General features: G+C 45.7%; 1 protein-coding gene across 2 annotated transcripts in view; it reads right to left on the minus strand.

Moving 5' to 3' along the window:
• GABRB3 (gamma-aminobutyric acid type A receptor subunit beta3) overlaps positions 1 to 19,761 on the minus strand; it is a 540,236-nt gene that overhangs the window by 238,109 nt on the left and 282,366 nt on the right. The window contains exons 1-3 of one of the 2 annotated variants that reach the window (XM_077482774.1): positions 18,810 to 19,432; positions 17,229 to 17,320; positions 16,936 to 17,003 (exon numbers count right to left, since the gene is read on the minus strand). In XM_077482774.1, the coding sequence (XP_077338900.1) occupies positions 16,936 to 17,003; positions 17,229 to 17,320; positions 18,810 to 18,889 (240 nt within the window). In that variant the 5' untranslated portion in view covers positions 18,890 to 19,432. Of the gene's footprint in view, positions 1 to 16,935; positions 17,004 to 17,228; positions 17,321 to 18,809; positions 19,433 to 19,761 lie in introns of those variants that run through there. The other variant, XM_077482772.1, reaches the window with a different exon arrangement.

Here is a 19,761-nt window from a genome sequence, read left to right on the forward strand (position 1 = left end):
ATTAAAGCTAAATTATGATAAGCTGTAGAAGTCAGTACACTAATGACAGGAAAGTGAGGTTTCCTATGAATATTGCCTACCAACTGTTGTTATACTTTTCACCGCCAATCCATGGACCCCTACAACAAAACCACCCTGACAGCAAAAAGTCATGAGAAGCAGTTTTGTTTACAAAAGCCTAGGGAAAAAAAAACTTTAGTCCAACTTGCGCTAATAGCTTCACTTTTAATGTCCAACTGAAAAGTGTCCACTCTTAAAGGTCTTCCTGCCCAAAACACTTTACAGCTTCCATCGGTCAATACAAGTGATAGACACAAATTGAAAATAAAAGGGGAAAAGAAAGTGTATCTCTCTGGTGCAGTGGAACTTATATTCAACAATATAAAAAACACTTGCAGCAGTTTCACTTACATGTGATCTGCCAAAATGGGCACCTTATATATGGATATACTGCAGGGGGGAGAAGCTCTTATAACTGTGACCAGCACTGTGTGCAAATGTAGATGTTGTCCCACCCCCCACCACAGAGTTGTCAACAGGCCAGGTATGATGGCACACTCCATGCAACAGCTCTGGGTTATGGCTTTAGTGAAAAACACCTATTTCCTCTCAGAGGGCACACAGTTTCTGTGTGGTTGCCACAGTAATAAATTTTGGGGTTGGGCCCCCCTCAATTCTGGACCGCCGTCCCATCAGCAACTCTGCAGTGAAGGAGAGGAATGACACCAACATTTCCAGACATCACTGGCCCTGGTGATAAAGCCCCCCCCCCCCGCAAAGCAGTATGGCCAAATACGAGGCACCCATTCTGACAGATGGAGGGGGTTTGTAACTGCTACAAATGTTTTTATATTGTTGAATACATTTTTTATTGCACCAGAGAGATATGTTTCCTTTGCCGCTTCTGTTACCAACCCCATGCTACCTCTGCTGACACATCAAATTCCTTTTCCATGTTTCCTTCCCGCCATTATCATAACATTATTATGGATAGGTTACTTAGTATAATGTTAATTTACACACAGTCACATCAGTGGTGTCGGCGGGGGGGCTGACCGAGCTCAGCCAAGCGGGGACTGATCTGATGCTGACGCCGAGTGCTGCCGAGTCACATAGCAGGTCCCGTCTTCTGGAGCCTGCAGAGTCTATGATGGACGTCCCACTGGTCCAATAGTGGGACCAAGGGACGAATGACGTCCATCATTGGCGATGCAGGCTCCAGAAGGCGGGAATTACAATGCGCCTGCCACGCCACTGTGAGATCCCTGCTCGGCAATTGGCTCTCCTCTCTCCTCTAAATCCTCTCCATGCCTGCTGTGATGATGGACGCGCACCGCACACCACAGCTGAGTTGCTACTGCAGGACACATGAAGTCTCCTGGTTGGATGGGTCAGTTAGGTCAGTGTATGTATGTCAGGTAGGTCAGTGCATGTCTGTCAGGTAGGTCAATGCTTGTCAAGTAGGTCAGTGTATGTAGGTCAGTGCATGTCAGGTAGGTCAGTGTATGTAGGTCAGTGCATGTCAGGTAGGTCAGTGCATGTCGGGTAGGTAGGTCAGTGTGTCAGGCAGGTGCGCTTAGTGTCCGGCATTGATGAGCACCGGTAAGCCAGGCAGCAACCAGCAAGTGAGCTTAACCCCCGCTACACAACCTCACCGCCTAGCCAAAAAAAAAACACGTCACTACCACCCCTGGTCTTTTTGCCACCTTGCAATGCCCCTGAGTCACATCATAGATAGTATTACACAAGAATCCTTCCCACGAAGCAGTCCCATGTAGCTGCCTTCACCTTCACACCCTTACAGTTGTCACAGGTGCCCCCAGCCCTTCACCAAAACAACCACCACCCCAGGCAAGAAAATATGTTTCCTTTTTTTTTTAAACAAATGTGAATGCATAGCAAAAATATGTTATTAATTAATTACATACATATATGGGTGGCTACTAGATGGACTATGAAGAGTGAGCTATACTAACATCCACCAGAAAATGACCATACATGTGTAATATCACAATATGAGTACTATCCAATGTATAGAGTTATATAGTTACATAGTAGGCAAGGTAAAAAAAAAGACAGAAGTCCATCAAATGTGTGTGATTATATGTCAGTATTACATTGTATGTCCCTCTATGTTGCGGTCGTTCAGGTGCTTATCTAATTATCTATATTCCCCCCCCCCCCGCTGAGACCATGGCATGTGGAAGTAAATTCCACATCCTTGCCGCTCTTACAGTAAAGAACCCTCTATGCAGTTTAAGGTTAAACCTCTTTTCTTCTAATTTTAATGAGTGGCCACGTGTCTTGTTAAACTCCCTTCCACAAAAAAGTTTTATCCCTATTGTGGGGTCACCAGTACGGTATTTGTATATTGAAATCATATCCCCTCTCAAGCGTCTCTTCTCCAGAGAGAATAAGTTCAGTGCTCGCAACCTTTCCTCATAACTATAATCCGCCAGACCCTTTATCAGCTTTGTTGCCCTTCTTTGTACTCGCTCCATTTCCAGTACATCCTTCCTGAGGACTGGTGCCCAGAACTGGACAGCATACTCTATAAAATCTTTCACTCCCTCTGGATATCCACTTCTACAGTTATTCTATTTTACCTCCCTCAGACTCTCTATGTTTTAAAGTACAACTAAAGGCTCCTGCATGGCAGTATATGATGTACAAGTCACATAATGAAAGTAAATATCTTCCTTTAGGTTTTCTAAGTGAACCAAATCCTCCTTCATTAGTGTCTTACATGCTACCCCCAAGATGCTGCAAGACCTTCAATAGAAGAGTAATGCCCTGTACACACGGTCGGACATTCCGACTAAAAAATCCGTCTGATTTTTTCAAACTTGTCTTGCATACACACGGTTGCACAAAAATCGTAAAAGCCGATCGCTCTGAACACGGTGACGTAGAACACGTACAAGGACTATAAAGAGGGCAGTAGTCAATAGCTTTCATCTTGTAATTTATTTTGAGCATGCACAGCACTTTGTCCGAATTGTCTACACACGATTGTAATTTAAACAACTGGATTTTGTTGTCTGAAAATTTTAGATCCTGCTCTCAAACTTTGTGTGTCAGAAATTCCGACAGAAAAAGTCCAATTGAGCCCACACACGATTGGATTTTCCAACAACAAGATCCGATCGCACATTTTCCATTGGAAAGTCCGACCGTGTGTACAGGGCATTACAGCAACAAAGGCAGTCTTGTCAATCCAGAAAAGAGTGGGCAGGGCTACATCTGGGCAAGTGCTGTTTCACAAGCTACAGGCTTCTAAATCAGACAATGTCAATGCTAATAGCCATGCTCCCACCAACATGTCTTTTTTTTATCCCACTGTAGTGCAAGCAGGCAAGACTACATGAGAATGGTAGCCAACTTTTCAGTTCAGAAATTGTGCAGCATTATAGCCACACCATCTCAGGAATAGGGATGAGCCGAACACCCCCCGGTTCGGTTCGCACCAGAACTTGCGAACGACCCCCGCGTTCGGCACGAACGTTAGAACCCCATTGAAGTCTATGGGACTCGAACGTTCGAATTGGAAAGTGCTAATTTTAACGGCTAATATGCAAGGTAGTGTGCTAAAAAGGGTTTGGCGATCTGCCTCCTGTCTCAGGGGACATGGGTCACTGCAAAAAAAAGTTTTAAAAACTACCGTTTTGGCGGGAGCACTGATTTTAATGACGATTAAAGTGAAAAAAAAAAAGTGAAATATTCCTTTAAATATGGTGCCTGGGGGGTGTCTATAGTATGCCTGTGAAGTGCCACGTGTTTCCCGTGTTTAGAACAGTCCCTGCACAAAATGACATTAAACGGAAATAACACCATTTAAAACTGCTTGCGGTTTTAATGTTATATCTGGTTCCTGCAATATGGTTGAAAATCATTCAGAAAAATGGCATGGGTATCCCTCCCTGCCCATTACCAGCCTATTTGGGTCTTGTACGCATATTAAGGGGAACCCCGTACCCATATTAAAAAAAGGAAATGCGTGTGGCCCCCAGGCCCTATATACTCAGAACAGCAGTATACAGGCGGTGCAAACAAGACAGGGACTGTGTAGGTTTGTTGTGTTAAGTTGAATCTGTTTGTAATTTTCAACTGGTACATTTTTAAAGTGTAGCTCCAGTCAAAAAAACTATTTTTAAGCTTTTTGGAAAACATAGGGAAGGATTATCACCCCTGTATAATTTGTTTTGTCGTCCATCTTTTTTCATCTCACTTGCTGTTGTCTCCTTCCGTTTGCAAGTAGGAGATGTTTGTAAATTGGATGTTTGAAAGTAGGGGCCTGCCCTATATGCTCTGCAGAAATGGCGGAACAAGGTGTTGGTTTTGCAACAACATTGTAAGCCTTCAAAGTGACTCTTGGTGGCCGCTGGAGCACCCTGCTGTGAACGATTATATCAAGAATTGTAATTACATGCCATTGTTGATCAGTGGTAGAAAAATTGACCTTTGGTGGTTGTGGTGCTGGTGCCACAACACTATAAGTCCTCACAGTTACTCTGGGTGGGCACAGGAAGGGGCCCTCCTGTGAAATATTATATCAAGAATTGTAATTACATGTCCCTGTTAAACAGGGGCAGAAAAATTGGGCCTTAGGCACTGGTGCCATCACACTGCAACCTCTGCCATACACTCTAGTTTTTTTGCTGGAATTAGCCCTGCTGCAAAGCATTGCATCAACAATTGTACTTAAACGCCCCTGTTAAACAGGGGCAGAAAAATTGGGCCTTAGGCACTGGTGCCATCACACTGCAACCTCTGCCATACACTCTAGTTTTATTGCAGGAATTAGCCCTGCTGCAAAGCATTGCATCAAAAATTGTACTTAAACGCCCCTGTTAAACAGGGGCAGAAAAATTGGGCCTTAGGCACTGGTGCCATCACACTGCAACCTCTGCCATACACTCTAGTTTTTTTGCTGGAATTAGCCCTGCTGCAAAGCATTGCATCAACAATTGTACTTAAACGCCCCTGTTAAACAGGGGCAGAAAAATTGGGCCTTAGGCACTGGTGCCATCACACTGCAACCTCTGCCATACACTCTAGTTTTATTGCAGGAATTAGCCCTGCTGCAAAGCATTGCATCAAAAATTGTACTTAAACGCCCCTGTTAAACAGGGGCAGAAAAATTGGGCCTTAGGCACTGGTGCCATCACACTGCAACCTCTGCCATACACTCTAGTTTTTTTGCTGGAATTAGCCCTGCTGCAAAGCATTGCATCAACAATTGTACTTAAACGCCCCTGTTAAACAGGGGCAGAAAAATTGGGCCTTAGGCACTGGTGCCATCACACTGCAACCTCTGCCATACACTCTAGTTTTATTGCAGGAATTAGCCCTGCTGCAAAGCATTGCATCAAAAATTGTACTTAAACGCCCCTGTTAAACAGGGGCAGAAAAATTGGGCCTTAGGCACTGGTGCCATCACACTGCAACCTCTGCCATACACTCTAGTTTTATTGCAGGAATTAGCCCTGCTGCAAAGCATTGCATCAAAAATTGTACTTAAGCGCCCCTGTTAAACAGGGGCAGAAAAATTGGGCCTCAGGCACTGGTGCCATCACACTGCAACCTCTGCCATACACTCTAGTTTTATTGCAGGAATTAGCCCTGCTGCAAAGCATTGCATCAAAAATTGTACTTAAACGCCCCTGTTAAACAGGGGCAGAAAAATTGGGCCTCAGGCACTGGTGCCATCACACTGCAACCTCTGCCATACACTCTAGTTTTATTGCAGGAATTAGCCCTGCTGCAAAGCATTGCATCAAAAATTGTACTTAAACGCCCCTGTTGAACAGGGGCAGAAAAATTGGGCCTTAGGCACTGGTGCCATCACACTGCAACCTCTGCCATACACTCTAGTTTTTTTGCAGGAATTAGCCCTGCTGCAAAGCATTGCATCAAAAATTGTACTTAAACGCCCCTGTTAAACAGGGGCAGAAAAATTGGGCTGCTGGCATCACCCAGAACCAAAAATGTTCTTCCAACATATCAGCGGAGGAGGAAGAGGATAGACAATCAACATAACAGGACAGTCACTCAGCATCAGCATAGGCAGTCTTGAAGGGATGTGGTATTTCAAAAAAAATTATTCGGTTACATCAGCTTCAGGTGCTTGGTAGCTGTGGGTGATCCAAGACTGATTCATCTTGATGAAGGTCAGTCGATCAACTGATTCGGTGGACAGGCGCACCCTGTGATCGGTAACGAAGCCACCAGCAGCACTGAAGGTGCGTTCCGAAAGAACGCTGGATGCAGGACAGGCCAGTAGCTCAATTGCATACTGTGCAAGCTCTGGCCAGTGATCCATCCTCAAGACCCAGTAAGCCAGAGGATTTTCAGTGGGAAAGGTGTCCAAGTCTGACCTTGCCCCTAGGTATTCCTGCACCATGTAAATTAGACGCTGGCGATGGGTGCTGGAACCAATCATACCTTGGGGCTGCGGACTAAAAAATTGTCTGAACGCATCAGTCAGACGGCCACCTTCTCCACCGCTCCTTCTGACTGATGCCTCAGCAACACGTTGTCCAGGACCAGGAGTTTGTGATCTCCCAGTCTCTGGGAACGCGTTGCACAGAGCTTTCTGCAAGGCCTCCCGGAGATGTCTCATCCTCTGCTCCCTCTGCGATGGCAAGATAAGGTCGGCAACCTTACCCTTGTACCGTGGATCAAGGAGAGTGGCCAGCCAGTAATGGTCCCTCTCCTTGATCCGAAAAATACGAGGATCCTTCCGCAGGCTTTGCAGGATCAGGGAGGCCATGCAGCGTAGGTTAGCTGAGGCATTCGGTCCGGAGTCCTCTGGGTCACTAAGGACAACATGATCCGCAGCTACCTCCTCCCAGCCACGTACAAGTCCACGTGTTTCTTGGGACTGTAAATCATCCCTATAAGACTGCTGCTGCTGATGCTGAGTGCCAGCCTCCACCTCCATGCTGACACAATCATCCTCCTCCTCCTCTTCCTCCTCCTCACCCTCTTCCTGTGTGATGGGTGGCACAGCAGGAACACTGTCTGGATAAAGGGGGCCTTGAGAGGCAAGGAAGTCCTCCTCTTCCTGCCTCTGTTCTGCCTCAAGTGCCCTGTCCATTATTCCACGCAGCGTATGCTCCAAGAGGTGGACAAGAGGTATAGTGTCACTGATGCATGCACTGTCACTGCTCACCATCCTTGTGGCCTCCTCAAACGGTGACAGGACAGTGCATGCATCCCTGATCATGCCCCACTGGCGTGGTGAGAAAAAACCAAGCTCTCCTGACCCTGTCCTGGTGCCGTAGTCGCACAGGTACTCATTGATGGCCCTCTGCTGCGTGTGCAGCCGCTGCAGCATGGCCAATGTTGAGTTCCATCTGGTGGGCATGTCACATATAAGGCGGTTCTTGGGCAGGTTCAACTCCTTTTGGAGCTCAGCCAGCCGAGCACAGGCATTAAATGATCGGCGGAAATGCACACAGACTCTCCTGGCCTGTTTCAGGACATCCTGTAAGCCAGGGTACCTGCCCAAGAACCGCTGCACCACCAGGTTAAGGACGTGAGCTACACAGGGCACATGGGTCAGTTGTCCCTGTCGGAGGGCGGAGAGGAGGTTGGTGCCATTGTCGCAAACCACCATTCCTGGCTTAAGCTGGCGTGGCGTCAACCACCTCTCGGCCTGCCCCTGCAGAGCTGATAAAACATCCGCCCCAGTGTGGCTCCTGTCCCCCAAACAAACCAGCGCAAGCACGGCATGGCATCGTTTTGCCTGCGTACTTGCGTAGCCCCTGCAACGCCTACGGAGCACCGCTGGTTCTGAGGACAGAGCACTGGAAGAGGCTGTGGAGGAAGAAGAAGAGGAGGGGGTGGAGGAGAGAGGTGTGTCACAACCAATAGTAGCATTTTGGAGGCGTGGTGGCGGAACAACCTCCAATACTACTGCACCTTGTCCTGCATCCTTCCCAGCAGCCAGAAGAGTGACCCAATGGGCCGTGAAAGACAGGTAACGTCCCTGTCCATGCCTGCTGGACCATGAGTCAGCGGTAATATGCACCTTACCGCTGACCGCCCTGTCCAGCGAGGCAAGGACATTGCCTTCCACATGCCGGTAGAGAGCCAAAATTGCCTTCCGTGAGAAAAAGTGGCGTTTGGGGACCTGCCACTGAGGAACCGCACATTGTACAAACTCACGGAAGGGGGCCGAATCTACCAACTGAAAAGGCAGCAGTTGAAGTGCTAGCAATTTAGCCAAGCTAGCATTCAACCGCTGGGCATGTGGATGGCTGGGAGTAAATTTCTTCCGCCGGTCCAGCAGCTGGGGCAGGGACATTTGTCTGCTATAATCGGACGTGGATGTACCACTAGCAGAGTTCCCGGAAGCACTTGGCTGTGACACACCTAATTCTACACCTTCATTCCTCTCAGAGCAGGTTTCAGAGAGGACTGAAGGTCTAGTGGGGTTGGAGATGCCAGCTGATGAGGAGCAAGAAGAGGTCCGCTTTGTTCTTTGGTGTGGGTCTTTGAGGTATGCTTGCCAACGAGCTGCATGGCAGGTCAACATATGTCTGGTCAAGCATGTGGTGCCCAAGCGGCTGATGTTTTGGCCACGTGAGATACGCTTGAGACATATGTTGCAAATAGCAGCGGTGCGATCTGATGCACTCGTCTCAAAAAAGGCCCATACCAAAGAACTTTTAGAATAACGCGCAGAGGAAGCGCTCTGCGCAGAGGAAGCGCTCTGCGCAGGCGGAGCTCTGCGGTGTGATTCAGTCGGTGTGCTGCCCCTAAGCTGGCCCCCGGAGGGCATCCTGCCTCGTTGGACATGTGCCTCCTCCTCCTCCTCCTCCTCCTCCTCCTCCCTCCTTCCAGGCACCCACGTGGAGTCAGTGCCCTCATCATCCCCTCCCTCTTCATCGCTGTAGCAAACCTGGCAGTATGCTGCAGCTTGTGGAACATTACTGCCAGATTGCTGTCCTTCTTGAGCATCCCCTCTCTCTGTGCTCACGCTACTGCCTTCCTCTAGCTGAGTGTCATCATCAGAGCCCACCAAACACTGGGCATCCTCCTGGAGCATGTACCCAACACTGTGCTCAAAGAGTTCAGGAGACTCCTCAGGAGGACGTGGTGGGTCTAGGGAAGGAGTCACTGATGATGACATTGAGAGGAGGGACGACGATGTGTTGGCAGCTGCTTTTCTACTACCCTGAGACTGGGTGAGAGAGGATGAGGAGGATGAAGAGGGCTTGGTCATCCACTCTACCAAGTCGTTGGCATGTTGCGGTTCAACATGTCCAGCTGCAGAAAAGAAGGACAAGCATGTCCCATGGCCACGTGCTGATGACAATGCACCGCGTCCCCGACCAGCACTGTTGTCTCTAGACACAGAGCCTGCTTGCCCTCTTTTATCGGCTCGCGCCTGTCTGCCTCTCCTTGCTGGCCTTCCAGACATGGTAATGGCCTGAAGGGAGTTGGGTAAAACAGTAGTTGGGTAGTTTATATTGTGCTGGAGGCACACAACACCCACTAACTCCTGCAGATGCCTTTTTTATAGAACAGCAGAGTTAAAGGGGTATATACAGATGTATACTGTGCTGTGCTGGAGGCACAGACAACTTCCAATAACTCCAGCAGATGCCAATCGGGCCCAAATACAGAACAGCTATGTAGGTGGATAATAGCGGTATGTACTGGGTACAGAGCAGGCACACAGCACGCACTATCTCCTGAGTGACACTGCTGACTGCAAGCTCTATTGTTAAAGATGGACCACTAGCTATATAGGTGAGGTGAATATCACGGTGTATACTGCGGTCAGGGCACGCAGACAATAACAAGAAAACAGCAGAGTTAAAGGGGTATATACAGATGTATACTGTGCTGTGCTGGAGGCACAGACTACTTCCAATAACTCCAGCAAATGCCAATCGGGCCCAAATACAGAACAGCTATGTAGGTGGATAATAGCGGTATGTACTGGGTACAGAGCAGGCACACAGCACGCACTATCTCCTGAGTGACACTGCTGACTGCAAGCTCTATTGTTAAAGATGGACCACTAGCTATATAGGTGAGGTGAATATCACGGTGTATACTGCGGTCAGGGCACGCAGACAATAACAAGAAAACAGCAGAGTTAAAGGGGTATATACAGATGTATACTGTGCTGTGCTGGAGGCACAGACAACTTCCAATAACTCCAGCAAATGCCAATCGGGCTCAAATACAGAACAGCTATGTAGGTGGATAATAGCGGTATGTACTGGGTACAGAGCAGGCACACAGCACGCACTATCTCCTGAGTGACACTGCTGACTGCAAGCTCTATTGTTAAAGATGGACCACTAGCTATATAGGTGAGGTGAATATCACGGTGTATACTGCGGTCAGGGCACGCAGACAATAACAAGAAAACAGCAGAGTTAAAGGGGTATATACAGATGTATACTGTGCTGTGCTGGAGGCACAGACAACTTCCAATAACTCCAGCAAATGCCAATCGGGCTCAAATAGAGAACAGCTATGTAGGTGTATATAGTGGTATGTACTGGGTACAGAGCACGCAGACAGCACGCACTAACACTACTGACTGCAAGCTCTATTATTAAAGCTAGATCACTAGCTATATAGGTGAGGTGAATATAGTGGTGTATACTGCGGTCAGGGCACAGACAGTAACCACTACACAAGAGCAAAATAGTAAATCAGCTAAAAACGATTGGTGTGTAACTGTGTTGAAGGTACACAGAACACCCACTGCTTCAGATGCTAACAAACACTACACGAGGCCGCCTGAAAGGCAGCTTTATATAGTGTGGGGCGTGCACTACACAGTCTGAGCTATGATTGGCCACAGGCAGGATGCCTGTGGCCAACCATTGCTCTTCCCGCTACTGGCGCTGCGATTGGCCAAGCATGCGGGGTCACAGTGCATGCTTGGCCAATCGTGAGACAGCAATGCATTGCGCCATCGCAGTGCATTGTGGGCCACACGAATTTTGCCGCGAACGGCCCAAACGTTCGGAATTCGGCGAACGCACGAACGACCAATGTTCGAGTCGAACATGCGTTCGACTCGAACACGAAGCTCATCCCTACTCAGGAAGCTGCATTAGGTGGAAATCACTGGTACACTCAACAAGCATTGTGAGACTTTGTAGGGGGGATAGGAGAACACTGTAAATGCAGATGAACCTATAGTTAAGGAATGTAGCACATTTTTAATGGGGGAGGGGGGGTTATAGTTATTTTTTATTTATTTATTTTTTTGTCTATTTTCATTTCCAAAGGAAGCCAACTCTGTTAGAAGGTCAAGTGATTTTATTGGAGATCTAATGCTAATGTATTTCAAACATGGAAAATATTACCACTGAGACAAACATGGGATAGAAAAATGTTAGTGGACCTTTGGAGAGATCTCCACTAATGAAACAGGATTGATTGATTCTTTACCAAATCGTTTTTCTTACATATTATTTATACACAGGATTTTTATAGTTCCCCTCACTTCAGCCACTGTACATCTATATACAAATGAGAAATGTACACAATAGTGTCTCTTCATGAGACTGGTGTAGTAAAGCATCTCTGTATTAGACAGGTGGAAAACAACCAACTTGTAACATACTGGTGTAATACTGAAGCTTTGTACCACTCTACCAGAGTTTTATATCATTTCAGTACAATGCTGAAGCACTGGTGTTGATTTACTAAAGGCAAATAGGCTATTCACTTTGCACAAGAATTGTCCTTTAGCTTTGGGGATGAGGTGAAAATTGACTTTGCAAAGAATACTCAATCACATGCAAGAAAAAATAACCATATTTTTGTTTGCACATTATTTGATGAAGGAAGTCAGCAGAGCTTCAACTCATTCACTGAACCAAGGTTAAATTTCCTTGCAAAGTTAAAATTCCCTTGCAAAGTAAATTCGCCTTAAATAAATCCACTCCATTATATCAGAGTGGTATACTTTGTGTTTTGTAAAAGTCAGGTGATACTCTGGAAATCTGTAGCAGAACGACCCCATGCGGTTGATTGGTGCAATACTAAAGTGCTGAATTGCATTTGTAAAATATTGGAGCTCTTCCTTGTTAAAAATAAATAAACATTTGAGCTCTGTACCAGAATAATGCAATGCTGAGGTTATGCAGCAGATTGGTATAGTAGTGGATTTTTTTTTATCAGATTTTGAACATGGCTGGAGCTGTACTGTTGCTTTGTTCAGTTGAAATAAAAATAGAACTTTGTAATACATGTAAAGCAGAAGCTATGAAAAAGATTAATGTGAAAGTGGAGCTTTGTAATGGACTTTATAATAGTATTTTGCGAGACGACTGTGGCAATACTTAGTTTTTTCAATAACATATCTTAAATATCGTATTTATTGGCGTATAACACATACTTTTTCCCCCTTAAAATAAGGGGGAAATTGTGTGTGCGTGTTATATACTGATATAGGCTGCCACCGAGCACCGCTGAATTACAGCCTAATCTCCTGTGCACTCGGCTCTGCACGCAGTCACACTCAGTCCCACCCCCTGGACAGCTCCTAGCATTGGTGTCCCGGCATAGGACCAGCGTTATGACCATCATAGGATCCGGGTCAAGGGGCAGGACTGAGCGTGACGCTGAGTACACAGGAGATCCAGCTCTATTTTGGCAAGGCTGCAGATGGACACTGATCAGGCTGCAGTGAGGAGCAATACTGCAGATGGGCACTAATCAGGCTGCAGTGAGGAGCAATGCTACAGATGGGCACTAATCAGGCTGCAGTGTGGAGCAATGCTGCAGATGGGCACTAATCGGGCTGCAGTGAGGAACAATGCTGCAGTGTGGAACAATGCTGCAGTGTGGAACAATGCTGTAGATGGGGACTAATCAGGCTGCAGTGAGAAGCAAGGCTGCAGATGGGCATTGATTAGGCTGCAGATGGGCACTGATTAGGCTGCAGATGGGCACTGATCAGGCTGCAGATGGGCACAGATCAGGCTGCACTGAAGCTGCAGATGGGCACAGATCAGGCTGCACTGAAGCTGCAGATGGGCACAGATCAGGCTGCATTGAGGCTGTAGATGGGCACTAATCAGGCTGCATTGATGCTCACTGACCATTATTTTTCTTCAAAGTGGTTTATTTTTAAAAAAGTTATTTTTTCTGAAACTTCCTTCTTAAATTGGGGTGCGTGTTATATGCCGATAAATAAGGTACTTTTTTTTTTTAATTTACAAAATTATTATGATGATAGTAGTATGTGTTGGGTTGTTGGCATGCATAGCATATTAGGACATAACCTGATTGTCAGTAAAAATGCATATGTTTACATGAAACATATAATTGAACTGGTAACATTCTCCTAGTCTACTTTGTCATGCTCAGTTTTATGAAGAAAAAAAGTTCTATAAGTACAACTATGAACCATGCACTTAACAACAGATTCTAAGCAGCAAAACCTCTACCGATTGTGGATGTATGATCATATATAGCCAATAAAAGTGAAACTTCATCTTTAACAAGGAAAATACTTGCCACTTGACAGGTGGATCTGCCACTCACTATATAAGAACCTCAGAGAAAAGAGATAATGCTTTTAGGAAGTAACCATTACCATTAATACTGTGCTTGGGTTCCTTTCAGGCAGAGATACTTTCCTAATAGTATTGTGAGGATTCCTAATGCACTTAACTTTGCACAGCACAAACCTCTTATTGTCAGCACACCATAAAAAAAAAGAGTAATAATAATAATACAACAGAGTTTTGTTGAGCAAGCTGCTATTAGCAACATGAATACAATGCCTGGTAGTAATAATCAAACACATGAAAAGCACAGCATAATAAAAAAAATGCTAACTTCCATATCTGTTATGCACACAGCTGACGTTTAGCTATACATGAAAAAATGTTACTTGTATTTTTATATACAAACATCCCGCTCAGCTAGAACCACGAGATAAAACGATTACCTTTGTATAACTGTCCATTGTAACTTTAATATACATCATTAAAACATCTAATAGTTATTTTGGAATGTTTTTAAAACTTTGTATATGTGTATTTATTTATAAAAATCCTTAAATAATAAAACACATATAAATGGTTAAGACGGTTATAGGGGACATGTAGTATGGCAAAGCTAACATTGATGTTTATCTAATTTAATATACTTTCAGTATTTCTCAGTGACCTATGAGTGTAATCTATTGTTAAATGATTTACTAATCCACCCTTCAACTGCCCAATTTGGATAAATCAATGTTTTCAATCATGCAGTTTTAACATATTTCCATAAATCTATATTTATTTACTATTTGCTAATTAACAGACATGACTATCATTACTTTTCAGAAAACATTAGGACACTTTCATAGTAAATACTAGTAGCACTGGCTATTGATTTGCATGACCTTTGACTTTTAATATGAAATATATCATGTATGTATAAAATACATATAATGAGTATTGGATTACAGAAAATTGAATTAAATATGTTCATGTTCCAGTGAAAATAGTTACTACAATTTATTACAACTAGCCAGCAGTTTCACAGTAAATAGGGTGTTTTAAATGTGAATGATAATTTATTCACAACATGTTTTAGGGAAAACAAATCTGTGAATGTGGTTGAAAATAAGAGAGAGAGAGAGAGAGAGAATGTGAGAGAAATAGTGGGTAAAACTGGGAGAAAATTAATTATAGAGAGAAAAAGAGACGGGAGAGGAAAAAGAGAGAAAGAAAGAAAGAAAGAAAGAAAGAAAGAAAGAAAGAAAGAAAGAAAGAAAGAAAGAAAGAAAGAAGGGGTGGGAAAAAGAGAGAGATAGAGAAAAGAGTGGGAGAGAAGGTGTGAGAAAGAAAGAGATGGAAAGAAAGAGAAAGAAAACAAACAATCCAGAAAGAAAGTGATAGATATTTAGATAGATAGATAAAAAGAGAAAGAAAGGGGGAGATAGTGTGAGAGAGATAGAAAGCAAGAGAGAGAGAAAAAAAGAAAGAAAGAAAGAAAGAAAGAAAGAAAGAAAGAAAGAAAGAAAGAAAGAAAGAAAGAAGAGAAAAAGCAGAGCATGGGAGAGCTAAAAACAGAGAAAAAGAGAGAAACAGAAAGTGTGAAAAAGAAAGAGAGAAATATAGAGAGACAAGATAAAGAGAATAGGAGAGTGAGAGAGAGAAAGAGAGAGAGAGAGAGGGGGGGATGCATGGGGCGAGAGAGAAGAGAAACATAAAAAAGAGAGGAGAAAGATAAAAGAGAGAGAGTGAAGGGGGAGGGAAAGGAGAGAAAGGGGTGAGAGAGAGAGAAAGAGAGAGAGAGAGAGAGAAGGAAGAGAAAAAAAGTGTGAGGGAAAGGGAGAAAGAATAGGAGAGTAAGAGAGAGAAAGAAAGAAGGAAAGCGACCGAGGAAGTGATAGATAGATAGATAGATAGATAGATAGATAGATAGATAGATAGATAGATAGATAGAAAATGAGGGAAAGAGAAAGAAAGGGGGAGTGATAGATATCAAGGGAGAGAGAGGAAGAGAGAGAGAGGGGGGAGAGAGAGAAAGAGAGAGAGGAGAGAGGGGGAAAGAGAGAAAGAGAGAGAGGAGAGAGGGGGAAAGAGAGAAAGAGAGAGAGAGATAGGGGAGAGAGAGAAAGAGAGAGAGGAGAGGGGGGAGAGATGGAGAGAGAGAGAAAGAGAGAGAGGGGGAGAGAGTGAGAAAGAGAGAGAGCAAGAGGGAGAGGGGGGAGAGAGAGGGAGAGTGACAGAGAAAGGGAAGGGGGGAAATAGAGCAAGAGAGAGAGAGAGAAAGATAGAGGGGGGAGAGAGGGGGGATAGGGAGAGAGATAGGGGGGTGAGAGAGAGATAGAGAGAGAGAGAGGGGGGAGAGGGAGAGAGAGGGGGGAGAGGGAGAGATAGAAAGAGAGAGAGGGAGGGAGAGGGAGAGAGAGATAGAGAGAGAGGGTTGAGCGGGAGAGAGAGATAGAGAAAGAGAGGGGGGAGAGGGAGAGAGATAGAGAGAGAGAGAGAGGGGGAGAGAGAGAGATAGAGAGAGAGAGATATAGAGAGAGGGTGAGAGAGAGGAGAGGGGGAGAGGGAGAGAGAGATAGCGAGAGAGGGGGAGAGGGAGAGAAAGATAGAGAGAGGGGGGTAGAGAGAGGGGGGAGAGGGAGAAAGAGAGAGAGAGAAAGGGGGAGGGAGATAGAGAGATAGAAAGAGAGGGAGAGACAGAGAGAGAGAGAGACAGAGAGGGGGGAGAGGGAGAGAGAGAAAGAAAGAGAGAGGGGGGAGAGAGAGAGAGAGAGGGGGGGGAGCGAGAGGGGGGATAGAGAGGGGGGAGAGAGGGTGGAGAGAGAGGGGGGAGAGGGGGAGAGAGAGAGAGAGGGGAGAGGGAGAGAGAGAGAGAGGGGGGGGGAGAGGGAGAGAGAGAGAGAGAGGGGGAGAGGGAGAGAGAGATAGAGAGGGGGAGAGAGAGAGATAGAGAGGGGGAGAGAGAGAGATAGAGAGGGGGAGAGATAGAGAGGGGAGAGAGAGTAATCTATTAGAATTCAATGTTCTGTTAAATGGCAAACATTATCTGCCTTGAATGAATCCCATAGTATTTAGAAGCATGACCTAAGTGCTTTAGTATAGCGGCCAGATAATGCATTAGTGTCCTATTGACGGAGCTTAAAAAGCGATTTCTAGCAGAGACCTTTCAGCACCACGGACAGCTCATATACTTGTACTACACAAACTAAAAGGCAGCCGTTCCATTGCCTCGCAAACACACAGAATCTAACAATGACATGCCGACAAATAATAGCAGCGGTATAAAACCAACAGCAAAGAGGCCGCCGCAATGACATAGGTTGTACGAGAGCCAAGCCCGGAGCCGCACACAGCTAAGAATGGAGAGACAGTATTTGGAAGTCAGCCCCCCACACAGGGCAGGAGAGGAGGGGAGAGGAGAGGAGGGAAGAGGAGAGGATTCATGTCGGCTTACCATGTTGACTTCAGAGACCATATCAATGCTGGCGATGTCTATATTCATTCCAACAGCCACCGGAGAACCTGGAAAGAAATCAATAAGGAAACCCTCATTCTAGAAACTCCACTTCTTCCGACTTAATGGATATTAGCAGGCATATGACATCAACATACAGGGAACTTGTGATGGTTTACAATCAATATTTATGACTATGACTATACAATATCCTATTCCAAAGCAAGCATGGGACGATGATGACGATGAAACAATACACAACAGCACATACACTAGAAATAAAAGTGTCTTACCTCCAAAATCTGGTCTTAGGCGGATGTCATAGCCCTTTAATAATTTATCCACTGTCTCTTTCACAAATGACATATTACCGGGATCATTGACACTGTGGACATACAAAAGATTTGGTCACAGCGGGGACTAATACAAAGGAAGAACATTTTCTGCTGAACTTTTTTACACCTCTCAAGACATCCATGCCAATAAAGGCTACATAAAAGCTTAATATTATCACTTTTCAGCTCCTCTCACTAGTTCAGAAGTAAATGGGTATACTTGTGACTAAATATCTAGAAAACAATATACAGAGTCTTTTTTAGTAAGATCATAGTCCCATAAAAGTAATGTGGGACCCCTTTGAGAAACCCCCATGGCAAGATGGGAAACACACCTTTGGACTTAGCACACCACCAATAGGACAGAAGCAAAGATCAATCCAAAGAGAGAGTATTACATTCCTCCTGGCGCGCTGTAGATAAGATCAGGGGTCTCCAAATGTAAAACTCAGGGTCCTCCAAAAGTAAAGTGTGACTTTTTTGATGAAGCCTCCCATTGTTCCCTTGGAAACACCTTTGGGCTCAACACACGACTTCCACTAAACTAAAAAAGAGATCAATCCAAAGAGAGTACTACATTTTTTTGGGCATCCCAAGCATGCTGAGATCAGATCAGAGGTCCCCTAAAAGTAAAACTAAGGGTCACCTTAAGAGTAAAGTGTGACCCCTTTTATGAAGCCCCTATAGAAACCTACCTTTGAAAATATCACATAACTACCACTAGATAGAAGCAGAAATCGATCCAAAGACAGAGTACCACAATCTTTTGTGCACCATGGGGGCAGAGAGAAGGCCCCCCAAAATAAAGCTCATGATCCCTCAAAAGAAAAGTCTGATGAAGCCACATTGGGCTCACTGAGAAACATACCTTTGTGTTCAACACACCACCACTAGGTCAGGAGCAGTTATAAAGCGAGTACCACATTCCTCTGGGTACGCTGAAGGCAGATCGGGGGTTCCCCAAAAGTAAAACGATGTCCCCTCAAAATTAAAGTGTGATGAAGCCCATGGGGTTCCCTGGGAAACCTACCTTTGTGCTCAACACACCATCTCTACTAGGACCAGAGAGTACCACATCCCTTCATGCACCCTGGAGGCAGAGAGGAGGTCCCTCGAAACCAAAGCCCATGGTCCCTCAAAAGTAAAGTGTGATGAAGCCACATTGGGCTCAACTAGGAAAACTACCTTTGTACTCAACACACCACTGCTACTAGAACCGGAGCAGTGATCAATCTAAAGTTAGAGTACCATATTCCTCTGGGCACCCTGAAGGCAGACAGATCGCGGGTCCCCCAAAATTAAAGCCATGTCCCATCAACAGTAAAATGCGATGAAGCCCCTGGGGCTCCCTGGGAAACCTACCTTTGTGCTCAATAGAAGCCGCTACTAGGACCTGAGCTGAGATTAATCCAAAGAGAGAGAGTATACAACATTCCTCCGGGCACCCTGGAGGCAGATCGGGGGCCCCCCAAAAGTAAGGCTCATGGCCCATCAAAAGTAAAGTATGATGAAGCCCCCGGGGCTCCCTGTGAAACCTACCTTTGGGCGCAGCACACCACCGCCACCAGGACCGGAGCAGAGATCAATCCAAAGAGAGAGTACCACATTCCTCCGGGCATCCCGGGCACACCGAGGGGCAGATCGTGACAACCGTAACCGCCTTTACGGTTCTAGTAGCTGAGCCTTACATCCGAACTTGTTCTACAGATTAAGGCAAGCCTCAGTGAGCAGCATTAGGCGTCAGAGTAAAGGAAGTTCCTGGAGTCATCAAGGGAATAGTGACTGTGGGGGGAGGAGATAGTTATGTCATGAGCAGGGTAACTGGGGTGTCAGTGTGATCAGGGCAGGGTGGCTGGATCCTCAATCTTCTATCTTGCCATCAGTAAATAAATACTAGTCCATAACGTTTTCTTTTTTTTTTTCCTTTGATCTGCTTAGGCTTTAAAAGAAATGTCCTTGTGTGTTCAGCAGCACCATGGTACAAGGAAGGGACCTGGATTGATGATGAAGAAGCATGCAGCAGTCATGCCTTGCTTGCATCTCTCCAGCCACTGCTGACATTTTAGGCATAGAAAGGCAGGCAGGCAGGTGGGGAGAAGTTTCCAGGAGAGATGGAAGGAGGAGATCAGGAATCTGCAGCACCATCAGCACCGGTCTACACTGATTCCATGGCCATGTGTAATCATGGGGGGGCGGGGGGGGGGAGCCCCTTAATCTCCGACAAGCACAGCCCACACTTATCAGGAGCCAAAGCAGACTCAGCACTGCAGCAACAGCAGCAGCAGCTTTTCCTCCCCAGTCAAGGAATACAAGATATTGCTGCAGTCCTAGATTGCTGGCTAAAGTCCTGACGCTGGGAAAACACGTGTGTGAGTGACGGATGGGGAGCAGAGCACCCGGGGTGGCAGCAGGATACACCGACAGTACCTGGGGCAACAGCCGCACTGGGAATCCTCAGCTCACTTCTGCCATTTGCTGCTCAAAGGCCATC

This window comes from Lithobates pipiens, unplaced genomic scaffold (genome assembly GCF_037356315.1).
Source record: "Lithobates pipiens isolate NorthernLeopardFrog02 unplaced genomic scaffold, aLitPip1_a1.2 Scaffold_16, whole genome shotgun sequence".
Lineage (NCBI taxonomy): Eukaryota > Metazoa > Chordata > Amphibia > Anura > Ranidae > Lithobates > Lithobates pipiens.